Source organism: Myxine glutinosa, chromosome 10 (genome assembly GCF_964187855.1).
Source record: "Myxine glutinosa chromosome 10, kmMyxGlut1.1, whole genome shotgun sequence".
Taxonomy (NCBI): Eukaryota; Metazoa; Chordata; class Myxini; order Myxiniformes; family Myxinidae; genus Myxine; species Myxine glutinosa.
The window spans coordinates 30,459,244-30,487,132 of NC_136270.1; the positions used below are offsets into that span (position 1 = coordinate 30,459,244).

General features: G+C 43.5%; 1 protein-coding gene across 1 annotated transcript in view; it reads left to right on the plus strand.

Annotated features, from left to right (window-relative positions):
- Nucleotides 1-27,889, plus strand: part of LOC137434402 (BTB/POZ domain-containing protein KCTD5) — a 50,829-nt gene that overhangs the window by 6,993 nt on the left and 15,947 nt on the right. Inside the window, exons 2-4 of the mRNA XM_068127365.2 lie at nucleotides 17,951-18,059; nucleotides 23,159-23,250; nucleotides 23,535-23,630. Coding sequence (XP_067983466.2) covers nucleotides 17,951-18,059; nucleotides 23,159-23,250; nucleotides 23,535-23,630 — 297 coding nt within the window. The remainder of the gene's footprint in view (nucleotides 1-17,950; nucleotides 18,060-23,158; nucleotides 23,251-23,534; nucleotides 23,631-27,889) is intronic.

Sequence of the window (27,889 nt, forward strand, 5' to 3'; positions counted from 1 at the left end):
CAGCAACTTTGAAATTATCGTTAGGAGACATGCTGAATGGAGAAGGTGGATCAGACTCAGCAACGGTTGCTAGAGTGAGATGTGCTTGGAAGAAGTTTCGGGAACTGAGTGGCGTGATGACGAGGAGGAGTTTCGTTGAAGCTGAAGGGAAAGGTGTATGCTGCATGTGTGAGAAGTTATGATTTATGGGAGCGAGACATGCGTGATGAACGTGGAGCAGCAACGAAGGCTGGAAAGGGTGGAAATGCGAATGGTTCGATGGATGTGTGGAGTATCGTTGAGAGAGAGGAAGACAAATGATGAATTGCGAAAGATGATGGGAATAGAGCATGTGATGGATGCTGTGAAGAGGAACAAGTTGAGATGGTTTGGTCATGTGTTGAGGAAGGAAGAAAGTGACTGGTTGAGAAGAGTGATGGAAATGAATGTAGAAGGAAGTAGAGGACGGGGAAGACCGAGAAAGACTTGGCTAAAGATGGTGGAAGAAGAAATGCGGGCAAGGGGGTTAACAAGGGGAGATGCAGAAAATAGGGCAAAATGGAGAAGATTGTCATGGGGCCCGCAAGGCTAACCCCCGCTCTCGCAGGGAAAATGGCATTAAAATGCCTGTTGTGTTGTTGTTGAACAGCAACAAACACATTGAACTTCCGATGGCGAAGCATGCCAGGGCTCCAGCAAAGTCACCAGGGTATTCCGTGGCGTGAGTAACATTTGCTCGGCTCGAAACTGATCCTGCCTACAGTAGAGAAACAAGAATCCCTTGATTGTTTTGAGCTTTGTAATTATATCTGTAGTTTATGCTCCATCTGACTGCACCTTGCACAGCACCATTATACAATGTGTGCTTCCCACTTTGTGGCCACGTAGGATTGCTCTGAATACACTGGGGGTGTGCAGGTGCATCCTGCATGAATTCCAGTTCATGAAACACGAGACTAGGAGGGAGTGGGGGACGTTTTGGCTCGTGATGGAGGTGAGGGGACATTTTGGCCTGTGACCGTGGGGTGGGGGTTGGAGTGAACTATGCGTGTGGATATAATAATCTCTAGGCCTTTTTGAAGGTTATTTGGCCAATATTGAGTTGCATATCTTATTATTGAGCCTTTTGTTATCTCTTGGGTCTTGAGGTTGACCCTGCATAATCTAAGCACATTTTACTTGATAAAATTATTTCACTGCTTCATAAAGTTTCTATATTTTACCCGTGACGTGTCGCAGCTACTGCTGAATAAGAGGCCTTGTATGTATTATGTACTCGGGAAGGAAAGGATTAGGGGGTAGTTGGGAGCGATGGGTGTTGTACGTGTGTTTTACCAGTGTGTTGGGTTTGGTACCCAAATGTTTTTGTGTAACGTGTAGATTGCATTCGAGAGATGTGCACTCGTCTCGCAGGCCACATGGAGATATTGGTGACATTGCATGGCATTCCATTGTGTATGTCCATTCAACATCTTGCAGAGCATCCCTGTGCTCTAATCACAGCCTCGATCGTTATTCTAACAATTTCCAGGTATTTGAAGGTGGGATCTTCCGCCATTCGTCATACCGTGCGCCGCAGAGTCTTTTTAAAGTCAGACTTGAGCAGTCTGTACTGCGTCTTGCTTCGCCACAAGACTCGTTTCTCCATTTCGATACTCCCAGGTTCCTTGCAGCATGCGATGTGATACTGTGCATTGACCGTACTGATGCACGCCCTTTGTGTTGATGCTCTTCCATGGAATGCTCGGCTCGACGGACTGCACTCGTGCTCGCTGACGTCATAACGACTCCCCAGATTCCTTTATCGGTTCACGAAAGATCGATTCGACAGTCTCAGTTCAGTCGTTCAGTCTGTTCGTTCAGTCTGTTCGTTCAGTCTCTTGAGATGCACGTTTCGAAGTCTTTCCCGGGTTAGTGTTGGCTGTAGTCTTTCTCTTCGCGATCCCCACAGTTGATTCGGGGACAGCTCGGACGTTTTCAATCCTCGTAATTGAGTTCCACACTGATAACCAATTAATTATCGTCACAACTAGATTATCGCCTTTCTCTGGGCAAATGAGCGTGTTCCCTGACGATTTATGTTAACGCTGATAGAAACATTCCTGGTTATGCAATTTGATGCGCGCGGGGACATTTTCCGCACCAAAACGTGGTGTCCAATCGTTTAATTACAATAGTGTACATGAGCACTACGATAGTCTGCGACTAATACTGGGGATTTATTGACGGAGAATCCTTCTGCGATTTCTATTCCGCGACGTGTGGTTCCATGGTGCACCGTTGGCTTCGCGTCGTGATGTAGCGTCGAAGACCAAGCGCCAGGCCATTTTGGCATTCAAATTTTGTGAGGCCCCGTCTGCCAAAACCAAATGGGCATCACGTTACCGTTCACCCACCCACCCAGTGCTACTCGTATACTTGTCGTGAAATTGCAGCTAAATCGGTTAATGGGATCATCACCGAGACTCGTGTGATCTGCCCTGCTTGAGATTGACACTTGATAAAGCCAAAGGCAAGATGCAAAAGGTAGGATAACCATCTGGCATTTTTTCCACCTGCAATTGTGAAGCCTGGCACATTTTATCTGCCATGTGACCTTGGATCGCTGCTGTAAAATGTAATAAATCCAAACAGTACCACATACTGTTTGGATTTATTACATTTGAAAACAAACTTCTCAATCAATTCTCAAAATGTATTGCATTTGAAAACAGAACCTCCTATCTCACAAAAAATAAACAAGAAGACGTCATGCGGAGCACGATACTTGCAAAATCCGCCCCCCACCCCCAAGAAAAAAAATCCATTGATACAGCAAATTGTCCATTTCATCGAGATTAAAATTGACAATCTTGGTCAAAGCTCGGATCAACGGGAAGAAAAGTGACGATTTTTCAGATGAAAAATTATGATTTTGGAAGGTTGACCTTGAGTTGACCTATGACCTTGTGACCTCAAAAATAGTTAGTTTCCCTATTCAGTGACTCAATGTGCAAATGCTGTTCAATTTTCAAGTCAATCGGATGAAAATTGAGGATTTTTGAAACTTGGCCTATGTTGACCTTTTGGCCTACGTTGACCTCAAAAATACTTGGTGGTTGAATTCAGTGACCAGATATGCAAGTCCTCTTCAAATTTCAAGTGAATTGGATGAAAATTGAGGATTTTAGAAATTTGGCCTATGTTGACCTTTTGGCCTATGTCGACCTCAAAAATACTTGGTGGTTGAATTTAGTGACCAGATATGCAAGTCCTCTTCAAATTTCAAGTCAATCGGATGAAAATTGAGGATTTTAGAAATTTAGCAAAGTTGGCGACCTTTGGCCTATGTTGACCTTTTGACCTATTGACCTCCAAAACAATAGGCTTCTTGCTTTTGACCAACTCTACCATTTGGTGAAGTTTCGTGAAGATCGGTTGAAAATTGTGACCTGTAGGCCAGTGACAGACAAACAAACAGACAGACAGAACCACAAACACAACCGACCAATATACTTGAAAAATCTTCGATTTTGCAAGTAATAATGGGAATTACAACCTGCGTATGATCTAAAGTCTAAACACCTGATATACTTTGCATGAATTCTGGATACGTCTTCGTTCGTACACAGCACAAATCTGCGGGGTAGCATCATTGGCTGATGGCGCGGCTGTGCTGCTGATGCAGTGCCCTCTGTAGGTCAGGGCAGGAATTTGTAATTTGTTCAGGGTATGGCGATATCTCGCCTACTCTTCACAAAGGACCCTGTGGGATATTTAATGTCCACCAACTAATACCAGCAGACGGGGAAATCCAGTTTAACGTCCGTCGGGGAGGCACACACATGGATGAATCTCCCAGCTGGTAAAACTCCAGGATGACAGTTTACAGCTGGATCGGGATTCAAACCCAGGCTTAGCAGCGTTCCTCTAGGGCAGGGGTGGGGAACCTTTTTCCTGTCGAGGGCCATTTCGATTTTTAGAACATCCTTCGAGGGCCATGCTAAATTATTGAATCCATATATCGGACTCACCTAATGCCATGGCTGGAACTGTTTCTCTTTGGCGAGGCGTTTGGTGTCAGGTGGTAGTGATGATGATGCTACTCGCAGCTGGTTTTGCAGGTTTGGGTCAGTCAGTCAGTCTTGAGCGGAACCGAGTCTTTGCAAGAGTCCGTTTTGAAAAGAACTGCTCACAGCTGTAGGTCGTCCCAAACAGTGATGCAAACTTCAGTGCATGTCTCCTCAGAATGGGAAAATCCTCAGCACGTACATACAGTTTGTAGAACTCGAGCAAAGGGAGGTTGTTGTACCTAGCTTTGAGCTCGTCATTGCTTTGCAGCTCAATGATTTCGTGTTGTAGGTTGTCAGACACATCAGCTGGTTCCACATTAAACGGCGTGGCAAATATGTTCAGTTCCCTTTGTTTACTTTTCATGTCCTGGAACCTCTCTCCAAATGCCTGAAGGAGTTTTGCACACTCAGCAGCATATTCAGATGTCACAGCAGGCTTTTGTTCTTGCAGAGTGGGAAAGTGGATAGTGTTTCCCCTTTCCAGTTGCACTTGCCACAGCTTTAGTTTAGCTTCAAATGATTTCACATGTGATTGCAGAGAGCTGAGAAGCTGGTTGGGACCTTGGAGCTTGACGTTCAGCTCTGACAGGTACTTGGTAATGTCCACCATGAAGCCCAAATCACACAGCCACTTGCTATCACTGAGTTCCATGACAGGTTTCCCCTTCATCTCCATGAACTGTTTCACTTCTTCTCTCGGTGAGTAAAACCGTGTGAGCATATTTCCGCGACTCAGCCACCGCACCTCAGTGGTAAACCAGATCTCTGTACTCTGACTCTAGTTCACTCAGTAGCTCCTTGAACTGGCGGCTGTTCAGCCCTCTGCTTTTGATGACGTTTATGGTGGAAACGATAGTTGTCATCAGTGTCATCACATTGTTGAGCTTCAGGGACTGTGCACACAGATTCTCTTGGTGTATGATACAGTGGCATACAACTAACTCACTTGGATCGAGACAGACGACTCATTTCTTTTTTGAACAATGCAGTCAATCCCTTTTGCGCGCCAACCATGGCTGGGGCTCCATCCGTGGCCAGGCCACTTAACTTGTCAAACTGCAGTTCGAATTTGTTCATAGCCAAAACAACTTGCTCAAACAAATCCTCACCTTTGGTGGTGCCATGCATGGCTTGCAAAGACAGCAACTCCTCCCTCGTATCAAACTCAGCTGTAATCCCCCTCACAAAAATGGCTAGTTGGGCGGTGTTTGTTATGTCAGTTGTCTCATCGCAGGCCAGAGAGAAAAACTGGAAATCTCTTGCGGTGTCCTTCAGTGTTTTCTCAATATCTTGTGCCATGTCAGTAATCCGATCTGAGACAGTTCTTCGCGACAAACTGACACTTTGGAACAATTTTACTTTGTCCGGTGCGAGCAGCTCCGCAGCGGCAACAAGGCACTCCTTCACAAATTCTCCTTCTGAATGCGGCATCAGCTTCTTAGCGATTAGCTCACTCACCACAAAACTAGCATGCGTAGTGTTGTCTCGGTCAGATTGTGGTCTTATGAAGACTGCTTGTTGAGCACCAAAACTCCGCCGAAGAACGTTAACTTTATCCAAGCGCATTTGTCCTTTCAACTCGTCCAGTTTAGCATGTTTCGAGCTGTAATGATGCTCGAGGTTGGCCTTTTTCATCACCGAGAGCGCTTCCCGACAAACTAGGCATACTGGCTTGCCTTTTACTTCCACAAAGAAATAATCGTTTGCCCATTTCTCTTGGAAAGCGCGACATTCCGCATCTACCTTTCTTTTCTTGTTAGTCGCCATGTTTGCATATACTGAATGAAATGATGACATGAGATCACGCGATCACTTGACTGTCCGGAAGGTCGCATATCGCAGTTACGACTGTCCGGAACTCACTTGACTGTCCGGAAGGTCGCATATCGCAGTTACGATTAATCGCAAATTAGTTTTAATTTGATGGCAATTATTCTGTTAGCGCCAACATATTTTGCCAACGTCAAATAAATGAATAAGTTCTCAAATGTGCCGTCCGAGGCAGCGTCTGCTCGCCACGTTCGGCATTCGTTGACTGTTACAACACGTGAAAGCTCGCTCCTCTCTGATTGGTTGAATCGTTTTTGGCCATAACTTGGTTACCCTTTGTCCGATTAATTTAAAACCTTGAAAAGGAGAGATTACTGGAATTATAGATAGATGAATTGCCTCGCGGGCCGGATCAAACGGTCTCGCGGGCCGTATACGGCCCGGAGGCCGGAGGTTCCCCACCCCAGCTCTAGGGCCTCGGCCATCCTGACGGCCCTATTCTGGATACTGTAAAAGGCTGTGTGCGATCAGTGACTGTCAAAGATTAACAAGGATGATGATTTTTCACCATGGTGTATTATTATATTATTATTTTTTGTAAGTTTGTTAAAGTATCCTTGTGTGGGGTCAGATCGCTAATAATGCTGTAAAAAGACGTCTCCACACAATATAAATGCGCTGTAAGGCTTTGAGTTGTATCATACCGTGAAGTTGATTTTTAAACCACATTTGTGTTTTGTAAACCTTTTAGGTATAAGGCATTCGTCATTAATACCAACAAGGCCAGTCTTCCCTAAGGGGCAGAGCAGCTCCCACTGGAGGTAACCTCAAGGTGTGACTGCCCACGTGTGGTAAGCCTCGACATGGGAAAATTGCTATTATTAATTTAGTGTGCGTGTCAAAATGTTGGCACACTTTCTTTATTTGGATACAGAGTTGAGGTTCTTTAGGGGGGGGGGGCGTTTAGGAGGGCTTGGGGTGGTTAACGAGGACAGAAAAGATCATGGTGTTAGATGTAGGATGATCTGAGACAGCTGAAGGCCTTGGGGGAGGAATACGATTTTACTTCCGGACAATAATTTAACTATAGAGTTGATAGAACACACCAACTCATAGAACACGTTATCCTGCGCAATCTTGAGAATCAAGGTCATTGGCTGGGTCAGTGAGCGGAAGATTTGATTGGTCGTGATGATGGAAAATACCGTAATATTTTGTTACCTCCGCCACCAAAGGTGGATGAAGGTTATGTTTTCACGCCTGTCTGTCCGTTTGTGAACAAAATATCTCAAAACGTTGTGGATGGATTCGGACGAAATTTGGCAGAGATTTAGCGTATGTGACGAGTACGAAATGATTCGATTTTGGTGAAGATCCGGATTCGGATCCGGCTACTAGAATTTTTAAAGTGATTCTTCACCATTGGGAGATCGGGCCAAAAACGGTACATAGCAGGATATCTCAAAAAGTTATGGATGGATTTTGACGAAACTTGTTGGACAGGTCGGATACACCGTGTTTGTGACGAGGAAGATTCGATTCAATTTTGGTGAAGAACCGGATCTGGATCCAGCCTGTAGAATTTTTAAAGTGATTCTTCACCATTGAGTGATATGGCCAACCAGGTGGAGGTGTGTATGCTCTCTACTGAGTGCCGTTCTAGTTCCAAGTCCTGCTAAAGGGAAGTGTTTTGAAAGTGCCAAACAGGTGATTCGTGTTGTACTGTGTTGAATGACATCAGACTCTCACATGAAGAACACAGAACACAAAATGGAGACTGAGAGGGAAAAAAAAGGGGGGAAGATGGAGGAGGGTGGCCTTTCCTCCTTGGGGGCGCCAGACGATGTGTGGCTTGGGGGTGAATCTCACCAGACGAGCTCGTGTGGTCCTGGCTGGCAAGCCGACTGCTGCAGCTGCTGCTCGTTCGAACTCCATTTGGACTGCTTGAGCTGTCTCCAACACCAACTCTGATGAATCGCAACTCGACTGACCAACAGACTCTCGTGCTTGTGCTCGCAGACCAACACCACTCCCTCGCGGCCACTTTTAAAGACTGTCGCCATGAGGTCAGCCTTGCTGGTCCCTTGGCCACGCCGTCACCCACAAGGTCTCTCCCGAGCCTTCACTCGCCGAAGTCCCACCTTTTAAAGCACAATTACCCCGACACGTCTGGCTGGCAATTAAATAAAAGGGGGTTAGTGGAAATGGAAAGCACAAAATAGAGGAAAAATTACAGAGGGCTGGCAGGAAGACGAAGGGTCTGTCGACACAACTGACACGGACAGCACTAATTGGGGTAATTACGGGCCGACTTATTCTTACATTAATTATGAAAAAGCCATTTAATTAATCTCCTTTTACCCCCATAAGGCATTTTCGTCACCATACTATCCAATGTTGTATAAATGTTACTCTTCCGCATTAAAATGCACGTGGCAGAGACCGACTCAGGTCGCCTAATCTTGTGGTGATTCATCATCATTGGCAGTGGGGGTGGCCTTGGTGTTAAACTATTTGAATCGCTTGCTGTTGAAAATATTACAAATTCTGGGAAAGGGATCAAAAACCCATTGAACATCAAAGTAGAAGAAGAAGGTGTCTATCTGCTCGGAATGGTGTCACTACTTTGGTCGGATACACCTGGTGTGTCCACACATTTCGTATCCGCAGTGGTAGTTAAACGGACACTCACGCAATCCAAGACTATCATTAAGTCGTGAGAAACAGCCGATCAAGGTGACGCTCTCAAGCAAGAAATCTCACTATGACGTCATAATGCATCGTGGCAATTCTTCACGTGTCTCCCACTTGTGCGTTCTTGTTTCGGATTAAATTCCACGATTGAGTAAGTTTTCTTTATTTATTTATTAATCTGCGGGACCTTCTTACATTATTGGTGCTCCACTGTGCTCTGCATTGCCTGATTGAACAGCGGACAAGGTGATTTGAAAATGATGTCAGACATGGCTCTGAATGCTTTTCGAGCACACCTATAGCACGGCATTATTCTGTGTTGTACGAATGGAGTCATGTAAAAATGTGCCCGCAGCAGTTTCGGAAGGCACAGATGTGTACATCATAAAAATTGCCCACTTTGGTGTAATCTCAACCCGTACAATGATGTAATTATGAGCTAACGCCCCCCCCCCTCCCCCGCGCTCTTTAATTTGCCCAAGTGTAACCTATTCAGTGGCTCAAATGCTCTCTGTTGCTCTCTTCGTTTCCCTCTCGGTGAGAGAGGGAATGAGGGAAGCTGAAATCCGAAGTGCTCAGATTTCTGGGTTTAAGAAATGTAAAAAAAAAAGAAAAAAAGAAATCTGGCCCGTGCTCGTTAAGTGAGCCCGTCATTCCCTTCTCTTCTGATGAATGTCCTGATTTCCTAATTTATAGATTCATTCCCTTCTCTATTTTTTTTTTTTTTTTGTATACAAGATCGAGCCTCGTGTAAGAGCTAACATCAATCACACAAAAAAAAAAACCGACACAAAACGTACAATAAAGGGAGACAAGATTGGGAGAGAGAGGGAAGCACACAAGTACAACATTTGAGAGCAGGGACTTTGGGAGTCCTCTCCCTCCCACAGATCTCCTAAAGTGTGGGAATCCCACACCTCCTCCCCCCAAAGTCCCACACCTCCACCCCCCAAAGTCCCACACCTCCTCCCCCCAAAGTGTGGGGGGAGGAGGTGTGGGAATGGGGGTGGGAGGGGAGAGAGGTATAAAACACATGGACACTTCTGGAACTTCCAGGAAAGAAGTCGGAATTTCAAAAAAAGTGGATCTGGGGTGAATTAACGGGGGTAGAAGAGATCAAGGTTTTGGATGGGGGAACTGTTTTTTAAGCTGTTTTAAAGACCTGGATCTGAATCTGGATCTGGATTGATGAATTTACTTTGCTTTTGTATCGATCCATATTATTTTCCAAGAATCAGTGGTGAGGATATGTTGCAGGATTGTTGAGACGCTTCAGAAATTGCATATCTAAGGACATTTCCTTGCTCTTGCGAGGTTATCTCAAGTGGTGTGATCCATCAAAATGGGGAAGGAAGACGCAGAAGTTGTTCGAAACATAAACGTTTTTTGAAAAGTTCCTTTCAGTCTTAAGTCTTACAAAGTAGAACGGTAGTGATACACCCATTGTATATCTTATCACTATGTTGGCAGAAGTGACACACATTGATACCTTCCAGGTCAGCAAAATGAGTACCTGCTTACTGGAAACGGGGGGCATTGCATCAGCGGCACAGCTGCATTCCAAGCAATGATGCAACCAGCAGCCACATACTACATAGGGAACTAGAACGGCACTCAGTAGAACTAGAACGGCACCTCCGCCAGGTGAACAGTTTCCTTTTTGTATCCCAGAGTAGACCAGAAAATCACAATACAGAATCGCATTTAATCAAAATCATCCGTCCACAACTTTTTGAGATATCCTGCTTTGTATCGTTTTTGGCCCCATTTCCCAATGGCGAAGAATCACTTTTAAACAACTAGAACTGCACTCAGTAGAGAGCATAACTCAGCCTGGTTGGCCATATCACTCAATGGTGAAGAATCACTAAAAAAATTAAATAAGTTTCATATCCGAATCCATATTCAGATCTTCACCAAAATCGATTATGTTATTCCTCGTCACACACACAACCTGTCCACCAAGTTTCGTCCAAATCCAACCATAACTTTTTGATATATCCCACTATGTATCGTTTTTGGCCCTATCTCTCAATGGTGAAGAGTCACTTATAAAAATTAAATAATTCTCATATCCGAATCCATATTCAGATCTTCACCAAATTCAAATCTATTTGTCCTTGTCAGACACCCAACCGGTCCACCAAGTTTCGTCCAAATCCGTCCACAACGTTTTGGGATATCCTGCTATGTATCGTTTTTGGCTCTATCTCCCAATGGTGAAGAATCACTTAAATAATTCTAGTTGCCGGATCCGAATCCGGATCCTCACCAAAATCTAATCATTTCGTCCTTGTCACACATGCTACCTCTCTGCCAAATTTCGTCCCAATCCGTCCACAACGTTTTGAGATATTTTGTTGACAAACAAACGGACAAACAAACAAACGGACAAACAAACAAATGGACAGACAGACAAACAGACAGGGGTGAAAACGTAACCTCCATCCACTTTTGGTGGCAGAGGTAATAATCCTAAAAAGTAGTAACCAGATAGCCAATGGGATTAAGGTGTGCGAAACAGCTGTCCACCATTTCCCTTTTATCGCTTGGGACCCGGAATCCTTTTTGATCAACGAATGACTGAAATCGCTCACAAGTGACAATTGGCCTTCCATGGCTATGACGTCACAATGGTCTCACCTGTGTTACTGGTATGTCATCTTGTACCTCGTGATCAAACCCACAGCGTAGTATTGTTGAAAGGTATCGAGGCAGGTTAATGCCTCTGGAGGCTTGGTCGGATCACACGGATGCTTCGTTTGTCCATTTCGTGTTTACCTGAGGACATGAGTTGAGCTCGAGATGTGAAATGCTTGGGATTGAGAAAACCTCAATGCATGCGATTGAGAAAATGTCAGAAAACACATCTTGAGGATGTTTGCAGTTTATATATTTAAAAGTTTTAAATAATTGTAATTTTCATGTCATACAAAATTACCCAACTTTGTTATTTATAATTCGTTGCATTGAGATGTAGAGATTTTTCAACCTCGTATTTATTTCCCCCACCACCGAAGGTGGGCCGCATCCAGATCCAGATATTTTGGATGTCCTGATCCAGATCGGGCCTATCGGTAGGATACAAAACGTGTAAACGGTTGGGCTTGGTGGAGGTGTCCGCTCTACCGAGTGCCATTCTCGTTTGGTATATAAGGGTTTCACTGACCTTTCTCCCATCGTGACCCTTTCCTGCTTGCCAAAGAGCTCAGTGCAATTACCTGGAGATATCTTTGTCTTTACCATGATTACTGTGCTGCCCTTTTGCTCCTCGGTTCTGTCTGCCATCAATATTTAATGTCGCTTGCACAGGCTGGTGCTTAAGCTCTCTTGCCAATTAGGCCTGCGCTTTGGGCAATAATTTGTGAAGGAATAGGCGATGCGGTCACCTGAGATTACAGTGATGCTGTAGCTGTTAAACATGGTTTACAGAACGTCTCGTGTTCCAGGTATTTGGTTTTACAGCATTCAGCCAAGATGGGTATGTAGCTCGGATCTGTTTCAAATGAATTGTGTTGACTACCTCGGTAGTGTTGGCAGAACGATGTATGATCTCTGGGGTCATCGCAATAAAATGAGGGCTTTTCGCTCTAGCAACGGATATAGTTACCTGCACCACTGCAGGTGGGAGCAGGTTATGTTTTCATACCTGTCTGTCTGTGCGCAGGATATCTCAAGTTGTGGATGGATTAGGATTAAATTTGGTGGACAGGTTGGGTGTGTGACAAGGATGAAATTATTAGATTTTACTTCCTCATCTAACACATCTGAATCCTCATCCAGATGGGGAATGGGGGTGGGTTGGGGAGGACAAAATAAAGTTGATGCATGATCTCATAAGAATATTTAATTTGAATCGGAGTTTTGTTGAAATGTCTAATTTCTCATTTGAATTTGAGTATCATTTTTTTTTGTGTGTGTGTGTGTGTATTGGAGATTGAGACCGCAATACAGTGCGATAAAGTAGTCTTCCTCAAAGCTTAGCTTCCTCATTCCCATAAATGTAAATGCCTTCTTTTAAAATTCCTCAGTGAATCTTTAAAACCACAAACCAAGTTGATCATAATTGATTCTTTATTTATTTTTCGGCACCATTTGTTATCAATATACTGAGTGCAGTACTGCTCTCCACTTTGGGTTGGTGCGCCCCACCACATAACAGGCCGATATGCAAGTGGGGGGAAAAAAACCCAGGATTTATCAAAGGATGAAAGTGAGGGAAGAACAACAAGCAAACTCACCGATAATAATAATAATTTCTCTCTAAGAATAATTGTCCCCCGTCGCACCGCGGAGCGAAAGGGGGACTATGGTTTTCCCCTCCGTCCGTCCGTCCGTGCGGGCGTGCGTGCGTGCATAAGCGAAGGACCGCATTCGAATTTGGTGTGTGGGTGCAACCCACGTCAAAATCCAAGATGGCCACCGCCATGTATGTCTGACGCCATGTATGTCTGAATCTTGTGAGCGGAATATCTTGAAAAATAAGCGACGTACCAACTTATAATCTGGCGTGTGGGTGTATCTAGGCATAAGGAAGAACCCTATTGAAAATTGGGTCGCCACGTCAAAATCCAAGATGGCCACCACAATATATATGTCTGAACCTTGTGAGCGAAATATCTTGAAAAATAAACGAACTACTAACGTCTAATCTGGTGTGTGGGTGTTTCTACGCATAAGGAAGAACGCTATTGAAAATTGGGTCACCACGTCAAAATCCAAGATGGCCACCGCCATGTATGTCTGAACCTTGTGAGCAGAATATCTTGAAAAATAAGCAAAGTACCAACTTCTAATCTGGTCTGTGGGTGTATCTACGCATAAGGGAGAACGCTATTGAAAATTGGGTCGCCACGTCAAAATCCAAGATGGCCACCTTGCGTCTTCCACTTTGTCAACTCGCATCACTTCACCGACGGGGGACCTAGGCGTAACGCTTGTTTTTCCTGGGCCCATCAGATTTTTATGACTTAAGCGATATATCTTAACTCCCAGTTAATCCCGCACACTAAAGACCGGAGCGGGAACAGAACACGAGGCAGAAAGAACCTTCTCAGATCGCGCCCGGCCGGGCTCGTGGTTTTACCCCAACACACGTGTGCTCTTCTCGCCCCAACACAACACACATTTGCCATCAGTATTTCACCACTCTCTCACACACAGCCCTCTCTGTCATCCTGCTTGTGCTTTGCTCAGACTCGCTGGGGTTTGCGGGACTCGACTCAACTGTCCTTTTTCACGTTGAACTCTCAACTGTCCATTTTTCTTCACCCCTCGGCCTTTATTACCTCTTGATCGTGCGTAGCTGCATGCCCATTGGGTTGGATTTGCTGACTTGCAGAGCTGATAAACTCTTTGTGAAAGCAAACACGTAAACGAGTTGCCAAGGGAAACTAGAACGACACTCGGTAGAGCGCATACCTCCGCCAGGCTGAACAGTTTGTTTTGTATCCCACTGATAGGCCGGATATGGATCTGGACCTGAACCAAAATGTAATCTGCTTGTTCTTGTCACCTACCCAACTCGTACACTTAAGCCTCAGTCACACTGGATCGTACGTTTTCTGGACCGTGCGATTGGTGACAATTTGGCCGAGCTACGACCAATCGGCAATGTTTGCTACGATCTCCATTTGCGATCGCATACTGTGATTGCTCTTAAGACTAGTGGGAGGTCATCGTACGATTGGTGGTACGCGTGGTCGTGCGATCACCAACGATTGGAGAAGATCGATCGCAAGATCAATCGTAGGTAATCGTGCGACTAGTGGTGGCGGTCAGCGACCGATCGTACGATCAATCGTGGCGACCTGTGACCGCTCGCATGATCGATCACAGCCAATCGCAGCCAGTCGCAGCCAGTTGTGAGATGGGTCACTCGATCAGATCTAAAGGCTCGCGATCGTGCGTCAGCATCAGTAGTCACCTACCTCTCAAGGAGTACACTTCGTCAAACTTTTCAAATGAAACTATGATTCGCTATGCCTCCCAAGAAGGGAAAGGGCCATGGGAAGTGTACCCAGCCAGAGCCAGATCCAGAATCTGATGTCGGGGAGATTTTGGCTGAGATTCACCTGGTACCGGCCACGCAGGATGAACCCACCGGGGACCTGGTGGTACCACCAATCGTAAGGTCGTGCAACCAGCCGGGACAGGTCATGACTGGTTGCGCTACGGATCGTGAGGTCGTACGACAGGTGGCACCACCAATCATCAGGTGGCAGGACCAGAAGCACGGCCAATCGTGCGACTACTTGACCCGCGATCATGCACGACTGGTGGTGCATCCATGCGCGACTTGTGGTACGATCATTTAAGACCTGTCTGCGACCTCTTACGATTTGGAATCGCAGGTCAGAAGTTTTGAACATGACAATCGACCTTGCTGCGACTGATTTTGCTCTGGCGATCACCCACGACCTCTGCGACCAGTCACGCGCTCTTTCTACGATTTGCCCGCGATTCCAACATTTTTCGGTCGCAGCTAGGTCATAAACTGGTCGCAGGCCCGGTGTGACTGGGGCCTAAGTTACCGGCAGTCATCACTCTTCCACAACTTTTTGCACTGTCATTACCTCCGCCACCAAAGGTAGATGGAGGTTATGTTTTCACCTTTGTCTGTCCGTTTTTCCGTGAACAGGATATCTCAAAAAGTTGTGGACGGATTCGGACAAATTTGGCAGAGATGTAGCGTATGTGACAAGGACGAAATGATTAGATTTTGGTGAAGATGCGGATTCGGATCCGGATACTATAATTTTTAAAGTGATTAGTCATCATTGGGAGATAGGGCCAAAAACGATACATAGCAGGATATCTCAAAATGTTGTGGACGGATTTGGACGAAACTTGCTGGACAGGTGTGTGTGATCAGGAAGAATCGATTCGATTTTGGTGAAGATCTGAATATGGATTCGGATATGAGAATTGTTTAATTTTTAAGTGATTCTTCAGCATTGGGTGATGGGGCTAAAACCAACATATAGCAGGATATCTCAAAAAGTTATGGATGGATTTGGACGAAACTTGTTGGACAGGTAGTGTGTGCAACGAGGAATGAATGAATGAATGAATGAATGATCGTTTTAAGGCCATTTTCCCCGCTAGAGCGGGGGTTAGCCTTGCAGGTCCCATGACAATCATGGTTCCCTATTTGAGGCAATGTTTTTATGGCCGGATGCTCTTCCTGACGCCAACCCTTAGTCGCCTCTTACGATGCGCAGGGATACGGTGTACCTATTCTAAACCGTGGCACACACCGGGATCATTCATCCCAGCAAGCTGGTACTCAATTTGCCGACCTCGGAAGGATGACAGGCTGAGTCAACCCCTCTGGTGTTAATTTAGCGATCGACCGGGATTCGAACCCAGGATCCTAGGATCCCAAGCCGGCACCCTAACCGCTAAGCCAACACCTCGTGTGTGCAACGAGGAAGAATCAATTTTATTTTGGTGAAGATCCGGATTCGGATCCAGCTATTGTAATTTTTAAAGTGATTCTTCCTCATTGGGAGATGGGGCCAAAAATGGAATGCATGATGCAAAACTTTTACTTGTGCTCGGTTGAATGCATTTGTGGTGAAGCTTTAGTAGTTTGCAACAAAGGCTGTTGAAGGAACAAATAAAAGGTCCTGCCACAAAGCTCTAAACCTTTTTCGGTTTGATGAGTCTTGCATTCAGTAAATATATATATATTATATATATATATAAGGGTGGTCCACAGATATATGTAATATTTAATACTATTAAAAATCCATGCTCCACAAGGTTGCCCTTGTTCCTATGTTTATAAAGATCATATGAACCAAATATGAGGTCAATTGGAACTTATTTAGAGGTTGCTCAAAAAATAACATTTTTAATTTATCCTGTTTTTTCAATGGCAGAAACTCGCAGCTCTTCCACAGTTTGGTTGCTGGGCAAGTCTGAAAAGGAAATAATATGTGGGAGACTACCAACCAAAGGACACACATTGCAGAAAATGGTGTACCATCACATACAAGAACACCATACAGTTCGTGAAAGTGCCAAACTTAGTGTACAAGCTGTGTATGCATCCTGTGAGAAAGCACGAATTCCAGTGCAGAGATTAGATTCCTGTGAGCGCCAACTTTTGAAGTTGTATGATGCCGACAAACTGGTAAAGAAAAATAGAACCAAGACATTCGAAAACTATAGAGTGAAGGAGCAGATGTTCAAAGATGATCTTCAATCCCTCTTCGATATCTCACCAAATGATGCGCTTGAGAAAATGACGAACGAAGAAGACAAAGCATTCCTTATCATGCAGCGTGACGTGAGGATCCCTCAAGTTCACGTTTGGGATCTGTGGACAACACTCTGGCAGTGAAGGAGAACAGAAAGCGTATCAGGCTTGAGAATGAAGATAAAAGAAAGAAGAAACATGCTGCTGAGACTCTAACAGCAATGCAATCTGTTTCATCAACATCGGCTGAGGTTGATGATGATGATGAGTCTGAGATTGAAAGCTCCGATTCAGGGGACAATTAATTCAAACTCCAAAGTCCATCTTCTGCCAAACAGGCGAAAAAGGCTCCCATCAAGGTGATCACTCCAGCAATAGTGGCAACTCTGGACAGAGTAAATCTCTCAGATCGGCGTGCTATGTTGGTGGCCAGTGCTTTTGCACAATCTCTTGGTCATACCATTGAAGACAAGTGCAAGCCAACAATAATAAATAATTTGAGTAATTGAAAATAGATAATTATCTATGAATTGATGTATGATGCTAAAAATTCTGTATCTTATTATTCATTAAGATTTGTCAACATTTTGAGCAACCTCTAAATATTGTCCAATCAAGCTCAAATTTTCACCACAAACGACTTTCTTCAATAGGAATAGGGGCAGGCTTGTGGAGAAATGAAAATACAATCTTCAAATTTTTGGACCACCCTAATATATATATATCAAGACTCGTGGAAGAGCTGGATCACAGAACGGGTCAGGACGCAATGTAACAGCAGGAAGAGAAGGGGAAATGCCAACAACTGGGCTGAGGGAGAAGATCAACAGAGAAGGACAAACAAGGGATGAGGGGTAGGGTAGAATTCAGGTGGTGGATAAGATTGATACAGAAGCAAAATTCTGGGGTAAGTAAGGGATGGTTTAACAGGTGTAGACAAGATCATGGTTTTGGAAAGGTTGGATGATCTTTGAGATGGTGGTGAACAGTTTTCTTGAAGACTTTAAGGGAAGAGAGAGATTGACGAGATTGTGGAATTTGGTTCCACGGGTGTGGAAAAAAAAGAGGAACAAATTCAAGCACAGGTATTGTCTGTTTCATCACCTGACTTGTGTCCAGAAGGTGGGATAAAAAGGGATCCAGGTGCTTTTGGTTAAATAAGTACACTGTGTGTGTGTGTGTGTGTGTGTGTGTGTGTGTGTGTGTGTGTGTGTGTGTGTGTGTGTGTGTGTATGTGTGATGGCTGCAGGACGAGACAGGAGCATTTCTCGTGGACCGTGACCCAGCATATTTTAGTACCATACTCAACTTCCTCCGACATGGAAAACTCATCCTGAATGAGCAACTAACTGAAGAAGGTAAGCACATTCATTCATCCCTTGGCCGTTAAAAAAATTATTACTTGCAAAATCGAAGATTTTTCAAGTACCAGTACTGTATATGGGTTGGTCTTGTGCATTATTCTGTTTGTCTGTTTGTCGGTCAATTGCCTACGGGTCACATTTTTAACTGATCTTCACGAAACTTCTCCAGATGGTAGAGTTGGTCATAAGGAAGAAGCCCATTGATTTTTGAGGTCAAAGGTCATCTTAAGGTCAAATTTCTAAAATTGACATTTTTTATCCGATTGACTTGAAAATTGCACCACATTTGCATATTGAGTCTTAAGGTCTTTCAAATTGAAGGGATGAAGATCGAATTGAAGGGATCGAATTCCTATTGAAGAGTCACCAAATTTGGCAACCAACTATTTTTGAGGGCAAAAGGTCAAAGGTCAACTCGAGGTCAAACTTAGTCATCACTTTTCATCTGAAACATCATTAATTTCCATCCAATTAATTTGAAAAATTAAACTGCAATTCCATAGTACCTTAATGAATTGAGAAACCAACTATTGTTAAGGTCAAAGGTCAACTCAACGTCAAACTTTTAAAATCATCAATTTTCATCTGAAAAATCACCACTTTTTCATCCGATCAACTTGAAATATAAACAGCAATTACACAGTGCATCATGGAATTGGAAATACAATTGCTTTTGGGATCAAAAGGTCAACTCGAGATCAAACATGTCATAAATTTTCATCTGAAAATCATCAATTTGAATCCGATTGACCCGATCTTGGATTAAGATCATCAATTTGAATCTTCATTAAATGGAAAATTTGACGTATACATGGCAACTTTTTATTTTGGGGAGGGGTGGATTCTTGCAAGTATTGTGCTCTGCATGACGTCTTCTTGTTACTTGGTTAAAAAAAACAAAAACATTTGACAAGTATGTTGATCACTCCTGTGTGTGTGCGTGCGTGCGTGCGTGCTTGTTTGTTTGTTTGTCTGTCCGCTCACTTATACTTGCCTACAGGTCACAATTTTAAACCGATCTTCACAAAACTTCACCAAATGTAGAGTTCGTGGTCCGACAAAATCTTATATATTTTTGAGGTCAAAAGGTCAACATAGGCCAAAGGTCAACCACTTTTTTTCAAATTTCTAAAATCCTCAATTTTCATCTGATTGATTTGCAATTTGAATGGGATTTTCATATCAGCGAACTGAATGCAACCACCAGCTATTTTTGAGATCCACATAGGCCATAGGTCAACCACTTTGTCAGATTTCTAAAATCCTCAATTTTCATCCGATTGACTTGAAATCTGAATAGGATTTGCATATCGGCTAACTGAATTCAACCACCAATTATTTGTGAGGTCAACATCGGCGAAAAGGTCAACATAGGCCAAATTTCTCATTGTCAATTTTCATCCAATTAACTTAAAATTTGAAGACGATATGCATATCTAGTCACTGAATTCAATCACCAACTATTTTTGAGGTCAACATCGGCCAAAAGGTCAACATATGCCAAAGTTCTAAAATTGTGTTTTCATCCGATTAACTAAAAATTTTAAGACAATTTGCATATCAGGTCATAATAATTCAGCCACCAATTATTTGTGAGGTCAAAAGAATGCTCTACTGAGTGCCATTCTACTTTGTTCTCTTTTGCCAAGTGTCTCTGAGTGATTTTTCATTTGTTTGTTAACCATCTTCTATTGATTAGACATTTTGACAGAGCATTTTGTGTAGGGTGCATCACATATGCCCAAGTATTACCATTGTGTTTGTGCTTGTTGTATTTGCCCTCACCAGATGAGAGGTTATTGCATTTGAGTCGTTTGTTTGTCTGTCTGTCTGTCTGTCTGTTTGTCTGTCTGTCTGTTTGTTTGTCCACACAGAACGTGAGTATACTTTTTTCTGCAACCGTTGGTCCGATTGCCAAGAAATGTTCACCAAAGGAGTGCCTCCTTCTGTAGAATTATTGTTGATTATAATTATGATGTCATAAGTCACGTGGTACATGCAGCATCATGGGAAAACTGAAAAACGTTGCACCTCTGTATCTCCAAAACCTCTACACGGGAAACATTGGAACGTGGCTCATTGTCAAGTACTCGCCTTGGCGAACAACATATGTTCATAAAGATGTCATCGGTGCCCTAATTACAGTCACGTGAAAAAGTAAGTACACCCCTTGTAAAGTTTTGACTTTTTCAACATATTTCAACATACAGCTATTTGATCTTCATTTCAACAATATTGATAGATAAAGGTGATACAATATGACACATATCATGAAACATTTACATTTTGTAGTCCATTGTATAATTTAAATAAACATGAATGCAAATTTAGCATGTGGAAAAAGTAAGTACACCCCAATATTTATCACTACTTCAAATACCGAAAATTAGAATCAGGTGTACCAGCTCAGGTGCAAATGATTAGAACATCGTTAGAGAGGATCTTGGAGGAACCTGTCTTATTTAAACCTCAGACATTTCGTTTGGTTTGCTCTTTGTTGTTGAAGTGTGCGGCGTCACCATGCCTAGATCAAAAGAGCTCTCTGAGGCCTTCAGAAAGAAGGTTATAGATGCCTACGAGTCTGGGAAGGGATTTAAAAAGATCTCCAAACAATTTGAAATCAATCGTTCGACTGTCCGGAAGATCATCTACAAGTTTAGAAGATTCCAAACAACTGCCAACTTCTTCAGGCCAGGCCGCCCCAGCAAGTTCAGCCCGAGAGCAGACCTCAAGATGCTGAAAGAAGTCTCTAAGAACCCCAGAATGTCATCACGGGACCTACTGGTAGCTCTTGCCACTGTTGATGTCAAAGTGCACGAGTCTACCATTAGAAAGAGGCTGCACAAATTTGATCTGCATGGGAGGTGTGCCAGGAGGAAACCTTTGCTGTCCAGAATTAAGAACGCCAATTAACACCTAGGCAAAGACCAGCACTTCTGGAACAATGTGCTCTGGACAGATGAGTCAAAGGTAGAGCTATTTGGCCACAGTACCAGAAGACATGTTTGGCGAAAACTAAAGACAGCATTTGACCACAAGAACCTGGTACCAACTGTAAAGCATGGTGGTGGAAATATTATGGTTTGGGGCAGCTTTGCTGCATCAGGGCCTGGGCAGCTCACCATCATAGAATCCACTATGAATTCTTCATTGTACCAGAGGGTGCTTGAGGATAATGTGAGGCCATCTGTCGGAAAGTTGAAGGTCAACCGAAGGTGGACCTTGCAACATGACAATGACCCTAAACATACCAGTAAATCCACCAAGGAATGGCTGAAAAGAAAGAAATGGAGGGTTCTGGAATGGCCAAGTCAAAGCCCGGATTTAAATCCCATCGAGATGTGGGGGGATTTGAAACGAGCTGTGCATGCAAGAAACTCCTCAAACATTCCCCCTCCCTTCCCACGCCTCCTCCCCCCAGGCCCTCTCCCTCCCACGCTTCTACCTGCTCTCAGGTGTTGTGTTTGTGTGCTTCCCCTCCTCTCCCCATCTTGTCTTCCGCTCCCTCTTTTTGTATGTTTTGTTTGTCTGGTTGATTTGTTTGTGAAATAAATGTTAGCTCTTTCACGAGCCTCGATTCAGTATACAAAAAAAACCAAAAAAAAAAACCGCACAGCTGAAAGAATTCTGCATGGAGGAGTGGGCAAAAATTTCTTCCAGTCGATGTCAGAGACTGGTAGACAGTTATAAGAAATGCCTACTTGAGGTTGTTTCTGTCAAAGGGGGCAATACCACCTATTAGAGCTAAGGGTGTACTTACTTTTTCCACATGCGAAATTTGCATTTATGTTTATTTAAATTATACAATGGACTACAAAATGTAAATGTTTCATGATATTTGTTATATTATATCACCTTTATCTATCAATGTTTTTGAAATGAAGATCAAATAGCTGTATGTTGAAAAAGTCAAAACTTTACATGGGGTGTACTTACTTTTTCATGTGACTGTATGATGTCATAATTGGATTAGTAGAATGCTTGATCCGATCATTTTGAAATTTCCTGAGCATGATCTATACAAAAAATGTATGGGAGAATTAAATTGATGACGTTATCGGTCACATGGTTTGACAGCCATATTGGATTGAACATAAATCTACATCGTCGATAAACCACACAAATACAGCAGCTAATAAACACCACACAAAATATTAGGTGTACCAGAAAGTAATGTCGTTTTTCAAGCTGTGTATTCCTCATTGAAAAATGACATTACTCTCCGGTACACCTAATCCACCACACAAACACGTCCTGGCGATTGTCTGTTGTTTCATGTTGTATGTTGCCACAGCGTACCTAAGCTGCCAGGTGGAAAAGCTTGCATTTTAAGCTGATTTGGCATGTTAATGATGTCTAAAGGCAGAGAATGTGGATGGAATATTGATGCTCAAAATGTGGGCTTGCAGACTTGCCATCAAGAGTTATCTTTTGTAATCCAAGGATTGATCTTTGTCTTTGCTCACTGCCTCACTTTGGTGTGTGTGTGTGTGTGTGTGTGTGTGTGTGTGTGTGTGTGTGTGTGTGTGTGTGTGTGTGTGTGTGTGTGTGTGTGTGTGTGAGTGAAGCTCATTCTAACCACTGACTTGAATGACTCGTATTAATGTTCGGTACCTTCTGGGTGTCATCAAAAGCTGTAATTTGGCGAGCTGATGGACATGAAAGCCGGCACGCCAGGAAAAAGAATAATCGCATAACCGTCGGAAAGCATCCATAAAGGAAATTTACGTGAATTACCGCAAACGCATCCAAAAAAAAAAAACCCTCGTTATATGGCAGGCGGTAGGTGATGGTTGCCTTTTTTTTGTATACCAAGTCGAGGCTCGTGTAATAGCTGTCTATAATCACTGATGGGTTTATTTTGTCTAATATATCCATAACCTTTTTTGTCCAATATATTTATAAGGGGATATCCTGCTCACAGACAAACAAAAAGGACAAACCGACAAATGACGAAAAATTAAGATTTTCGTCTTAACAGACAAATAGGGGTCAAAACATAACCTCTGTCCACCTTCAGTGGTGGAGGTGATGGTGCTGAAAGTACAGTTTGTGACAAAACGATTTACTGTGCGTGCTTCCAATGTTTGTAGGTGTTCTGGCAGAGGCGGAGTACTACAACATCTATTCTCTTGTCTCGCTTGTCAAGGAGCGTATTCGGCAGCGGGCTGCAGCTCAGTTCCGGGTGAGAAGGCCAGACGTCTGTAAGCCAGAAATGCTGTAATGCACATGGCGATGTGGCAGCGAAACGTAATCAAAATCGAGTGTGTGAAAGGAATGAGTATATAATACAAGTGTACAAAATGATTTGTTTTAATTTGCAAACAACCGTGCCAACACCACTCTTATCTGTGTGAGCTCTGAACCTAAACTTTCATCCGGTTGTTTTTGAAAGGGAGGAAATGGAGTTTATCTTGTATGTTTATAGTGCATGCAATTTGGATGTTTAACCAAATTTGCTCTTTGCAGCACAGCATCAAGCATGTGTATCGGGTGCTGCAGTGCAGAGAAGAGGAGCTCACACAAATGGTATCGACCATGTCTGACGGCTGGAAATTTGAGCAGGTAACCTCTCCGATAATACTGAAGTCCGTAACTGAATAACGAACTCTATAATGAACCGTAACACATCTGCATTTGAAATTTAATACTTCCATGATTGTACAGGCAAATAAAATGATCCCTTCAACACCCCTTCCCTCCAGGTCTTGATAAGTAATCAGGGCTGGTAGAGAGAATTTGTGAATGGCACTTACTCAATTTGTTCTCATGTCATTCCCGTGAGATTAACATGAAATTATATTTAACTATGCTTTTTAATGTGATAGTTTGGAGGAGCTTCATTTCCTGGGGTTGGGGCGGGAGGGGAGCAGCAGGACTGATATGGTTTAATGAATATTGTTTCCGGTTTCCCTCGAAATCAACTTTGACTCTCAATCCGAAATTTGACAGATTGATGGTATGTAGGTGAATAGGATCAGGGAAAATATGTGGATGAGGCATATCGGGGATGAAAAAGTATGCATTAATGTATATTTTCAATGGCGCTAGGTATGAGAAAGCAAGCATATCACGTTATCTTAGCTAACTCCTCCACATCCAGAGCTGAACAAACCCTTGGACTCTGCAGAGCCACAGAGATGACCGAGAGGAAAGGTAAACCATAGCGCCTGGCATGCAAACAGGACGATAAGAGTCCAGATATTAATCTCACGAAAATGTTGATTTGTGCTTATTGAGGACTAAGTGTCGTCTCATAGGAATCATCTTCCTGTTGTGGTTTTAACAACCGTGACCCTGATTTGGCACCGGGCCCAGATGGTATCTGCGCCCATATTCTCATATCCCGCTCTGCCGTTCTTGCTTCCCCTCTATGTGCTATATTGAGTTGGTCCTTCTTTGGTCACCTCCCCTCGACATGAAAGTCAGCAAACATCACTCCCGTCCACAGTAAGGGCAAAACCAGAGCCTATCAACTATGGACGAGTGAGCTTGCTTCCGATTACAACGATAGTCCTGGAATCAATAATTGCTGCTGATGTCAAGTCTTTCCTGTTTTGAAATGGTCTTATCTCTTACCATCAGTTTGGACTCCATCCCAGTCGCTTAACTCTGGAAGTGCTGCTGCTCATTCTCAGAAATTATCGGAGGCCTTAAATCTCGAGTAAGATGACAGGACCGTTTAATTTCACGGAATGGCATCCTGCTTTGCTTGCTATGCTCTCTGCCTGTGGCAAGCAAGGCTGCTTTCTTTCCTGGATTATGTTTTCACCCCTGTCTGTCTGTCTGACTATCTGTTTGTCTGTTTGGGAGCACCATATCCCAAAGAGTTATGGACAGATTTGGACAAAACTTGGTGGACATGTTGGGTGTGTGACATGGCTGAATGATTAGATGTTGGTGAAGATCCGAATCCACATCTGGATACGAGAATTTTACGTGATTCTGCACCATTGAGAGATCAGTCCAAAAACGATATGTCGTAGCATTATATCTCGAATAGTTATAGACGGATTCGATTCATTTAATTGGAAGAGGTTCACTCTTGAATTTCTAAGCTTCACTATCAGCCATGACCTTTCCTGTGCTGTCCACGGAGTAAAGCTGGCCTCCAAAGCCAGCCACAGATTAGGGATCCTCTGATGATCCAAGTCTTTCCTTGGAAAATCATAGTGTTACGGATTCGTCACCTCCGTTGTTGTGGTTTTCATCCATTGTAAACATTTTTGATTCCATGTACTATTATTGTTGTCGTTTAAGGGAGATAGAGGTTACTATTTTCCAAAGGTAAAAAAGTCAATGTTTTAAATGAAACCGGAACCGGAGGACGACGAAGAGAACAGGAAAAAAAGGCGGAGCGAGTGAGTCGGGGAAGAAGCCTAGCTGCTTCGAGGTCTGGAGCAAACGTTGACGAACGGAGGTCACTAGCGAACTTCGGGTTTCCCGGGAAAGGGATTCTTGCGACAGAGTTGTTATCGCTGTGACAGATCAACCTGCGTGTCAGGTTTTGGCGGTTGATTCTGAGGAGAATCATCATCGTGCCGTTACGCCTCGAGAACGGGCCGTCGGCCATTTTGACCCGCGCGCTTTGCGCATCGCGCAAGGTTTTTCGCTTCACTTCAACCATTTTTCACCGCATCCAGACGTTTATCTGGTGTGTGTGTGTGTGTGTGTGTGTGTGTGTGTGTGTGTGTGTGTGTGTGTGTGTGTGTGTGTGTGTGTGTGTGTGTGTGTGTGTGTGTGTGTGTGTGTGTGTGTGTGTGTGTGTGTGTGTAATGTGGATTTTGAAGGTAAATCTGCGGTTCGCCGTCTTCGAGCGGTGAAACGTCCATATCCGAGGGTGTGATTTCCCAGTCGCCTGGAGGGCGCCTTTGGATTTCCCCGTCGCCTTGAGGGCACCTTTGCGCAGCTTTGGCCGCGTGACTGTGACAGTCATCCGAACGGGATTCTGTTCTCGATTGGACATCGTTCTCACGATCGCTGGAGCGGATCGACTTGGGCTTGATGCCGGAATAGAGACTTTGGGGAATGTTCTTCTTTTCGCTCACTTGGAGCACAGTGAGTTATATTGTACGAACCTGATGGTACCATCATAGGAAATATATATTGGTTGTACAATTGATTACTATTGTTGTTGTACTGTTATTCTTGTGTGATCTTAATACAATATTTGTTTGTTGGTAACAATTGGTGTGGATTCACCATTGATCTTTGACATACAGAATAACATATTTTTCTGCCATGACTCCTCTCGGGGCTCGGAGGTACACCGTGACCGGGGGTTTGGGAGGAGCACATAACAATAGCTACTCTCAGTCTGCAAGGCCTTTACTTGGAGCTCAATGGAATACTGCTCTTTGCTATGAGCTGTCACCCCAGCATCACATCTGTGTCTCCTTGATTCTATGGGATCCAAAGCTCTCAACATTATTGGAATCTCCCTTGATTAGCCCAAAGCACAGGGTTTGTTTCTCTCTCTCATCACAGGCAGGTCGGTGGTCTGTTTTCTACCGTCTATTCTCTGTTATTGCTTCCCACTGCTCTCTCACTCCTCTGACGCTTCCTATCTATTCTAGGATGCATGTGTTCTTACAGTAATCCCTTTCTAGTTAAACTTTTCAAATCCAGGCTGACTGCAAAAAATAAAAATTGCTTATCTGGTCCCCATATTGATAATGTTATCCCATTTTACTTTGTCTATCGGTTTGAAATGCTTGTGCAATGTGCAAACTAAACTGCACAAGACGAACTTGTTGATAGTGTGGGCCTATCTGTTTAGTGCATATGCAAATATGTCACGAATTAATACTTGTAATATTCTGATGATATATTTCCAATTGTAACTGTGGTTTTGTTGGGCACATAGTCAGCCAATCAGGAGGGTTTACTTGTTATCACAGAAAAATGAATCTCCCATATCCCTTAGCTGATCACCATGTATGCACCTCCCCCTTCCCCCACACTTATGTAATAAATACATGGCTCCACCAAACCAGATCAAAGCAGAGGCAAATGAGTAGTACCAGTGTTGAGCAGAGCTCCTTTATTACCCTGCGCTTGCGAAGCTAAAAGCAGGTTATGCGATCGTGTGGCGTACGTGTCTGCATTTTAAAAATTCATTTTCTCGGCAACCGTTGGTCCAATTGACACGAAATTTTACCATAGGAGCGCCTCTGCCTGTAGATTTTTTTTTATTCATAATTATGACGTCATATGCCACGTGGTATGGGCGCCATCTTGGAAAAACTTCACATCTCTATATCTCTGAAACCGCTCCATGGAAAAAAATTCAACTTCGCTCATTGTCATGCTCCCCATGAGGAATAAGACATGTTAATGATGATGTTATCGATGCCTTCGTTGTACTTGTTGAATTGTGAAGTCATAATTCGACAAGTATAACGCTTCATCCGATCAGTATGAATTTCATTTCTCTGCAACTGTTGGTCTGATGGACACGAAATTTTGACCATAGGAACGGCTCATCCTGTAGTATATTTTGATGATAATTATGACGTCATAGGTATCATGGTGCAGTCACCATCTTGGGAAAAACCGAAAAACGTTGCACCTCTCTATCTCCAAAACCACTCCATGGAAAAAAAATTGAAACGTGGCTCATTGTAAAGAACTCCACATGGGGAATAAGTTTTTTTTTTTTTTTAATGATGACGTCAGTGGTGCCTTAATTATGACGTCATAATTCGACAGGGACAACACTTAGTCTGATCAGTTTGAAATTTATTGAGCGTGATCTACGCAACAATTATATTGGATAATATACATTTATGATGTCATCGCTCACGTGGTCTGTCAGCCATATT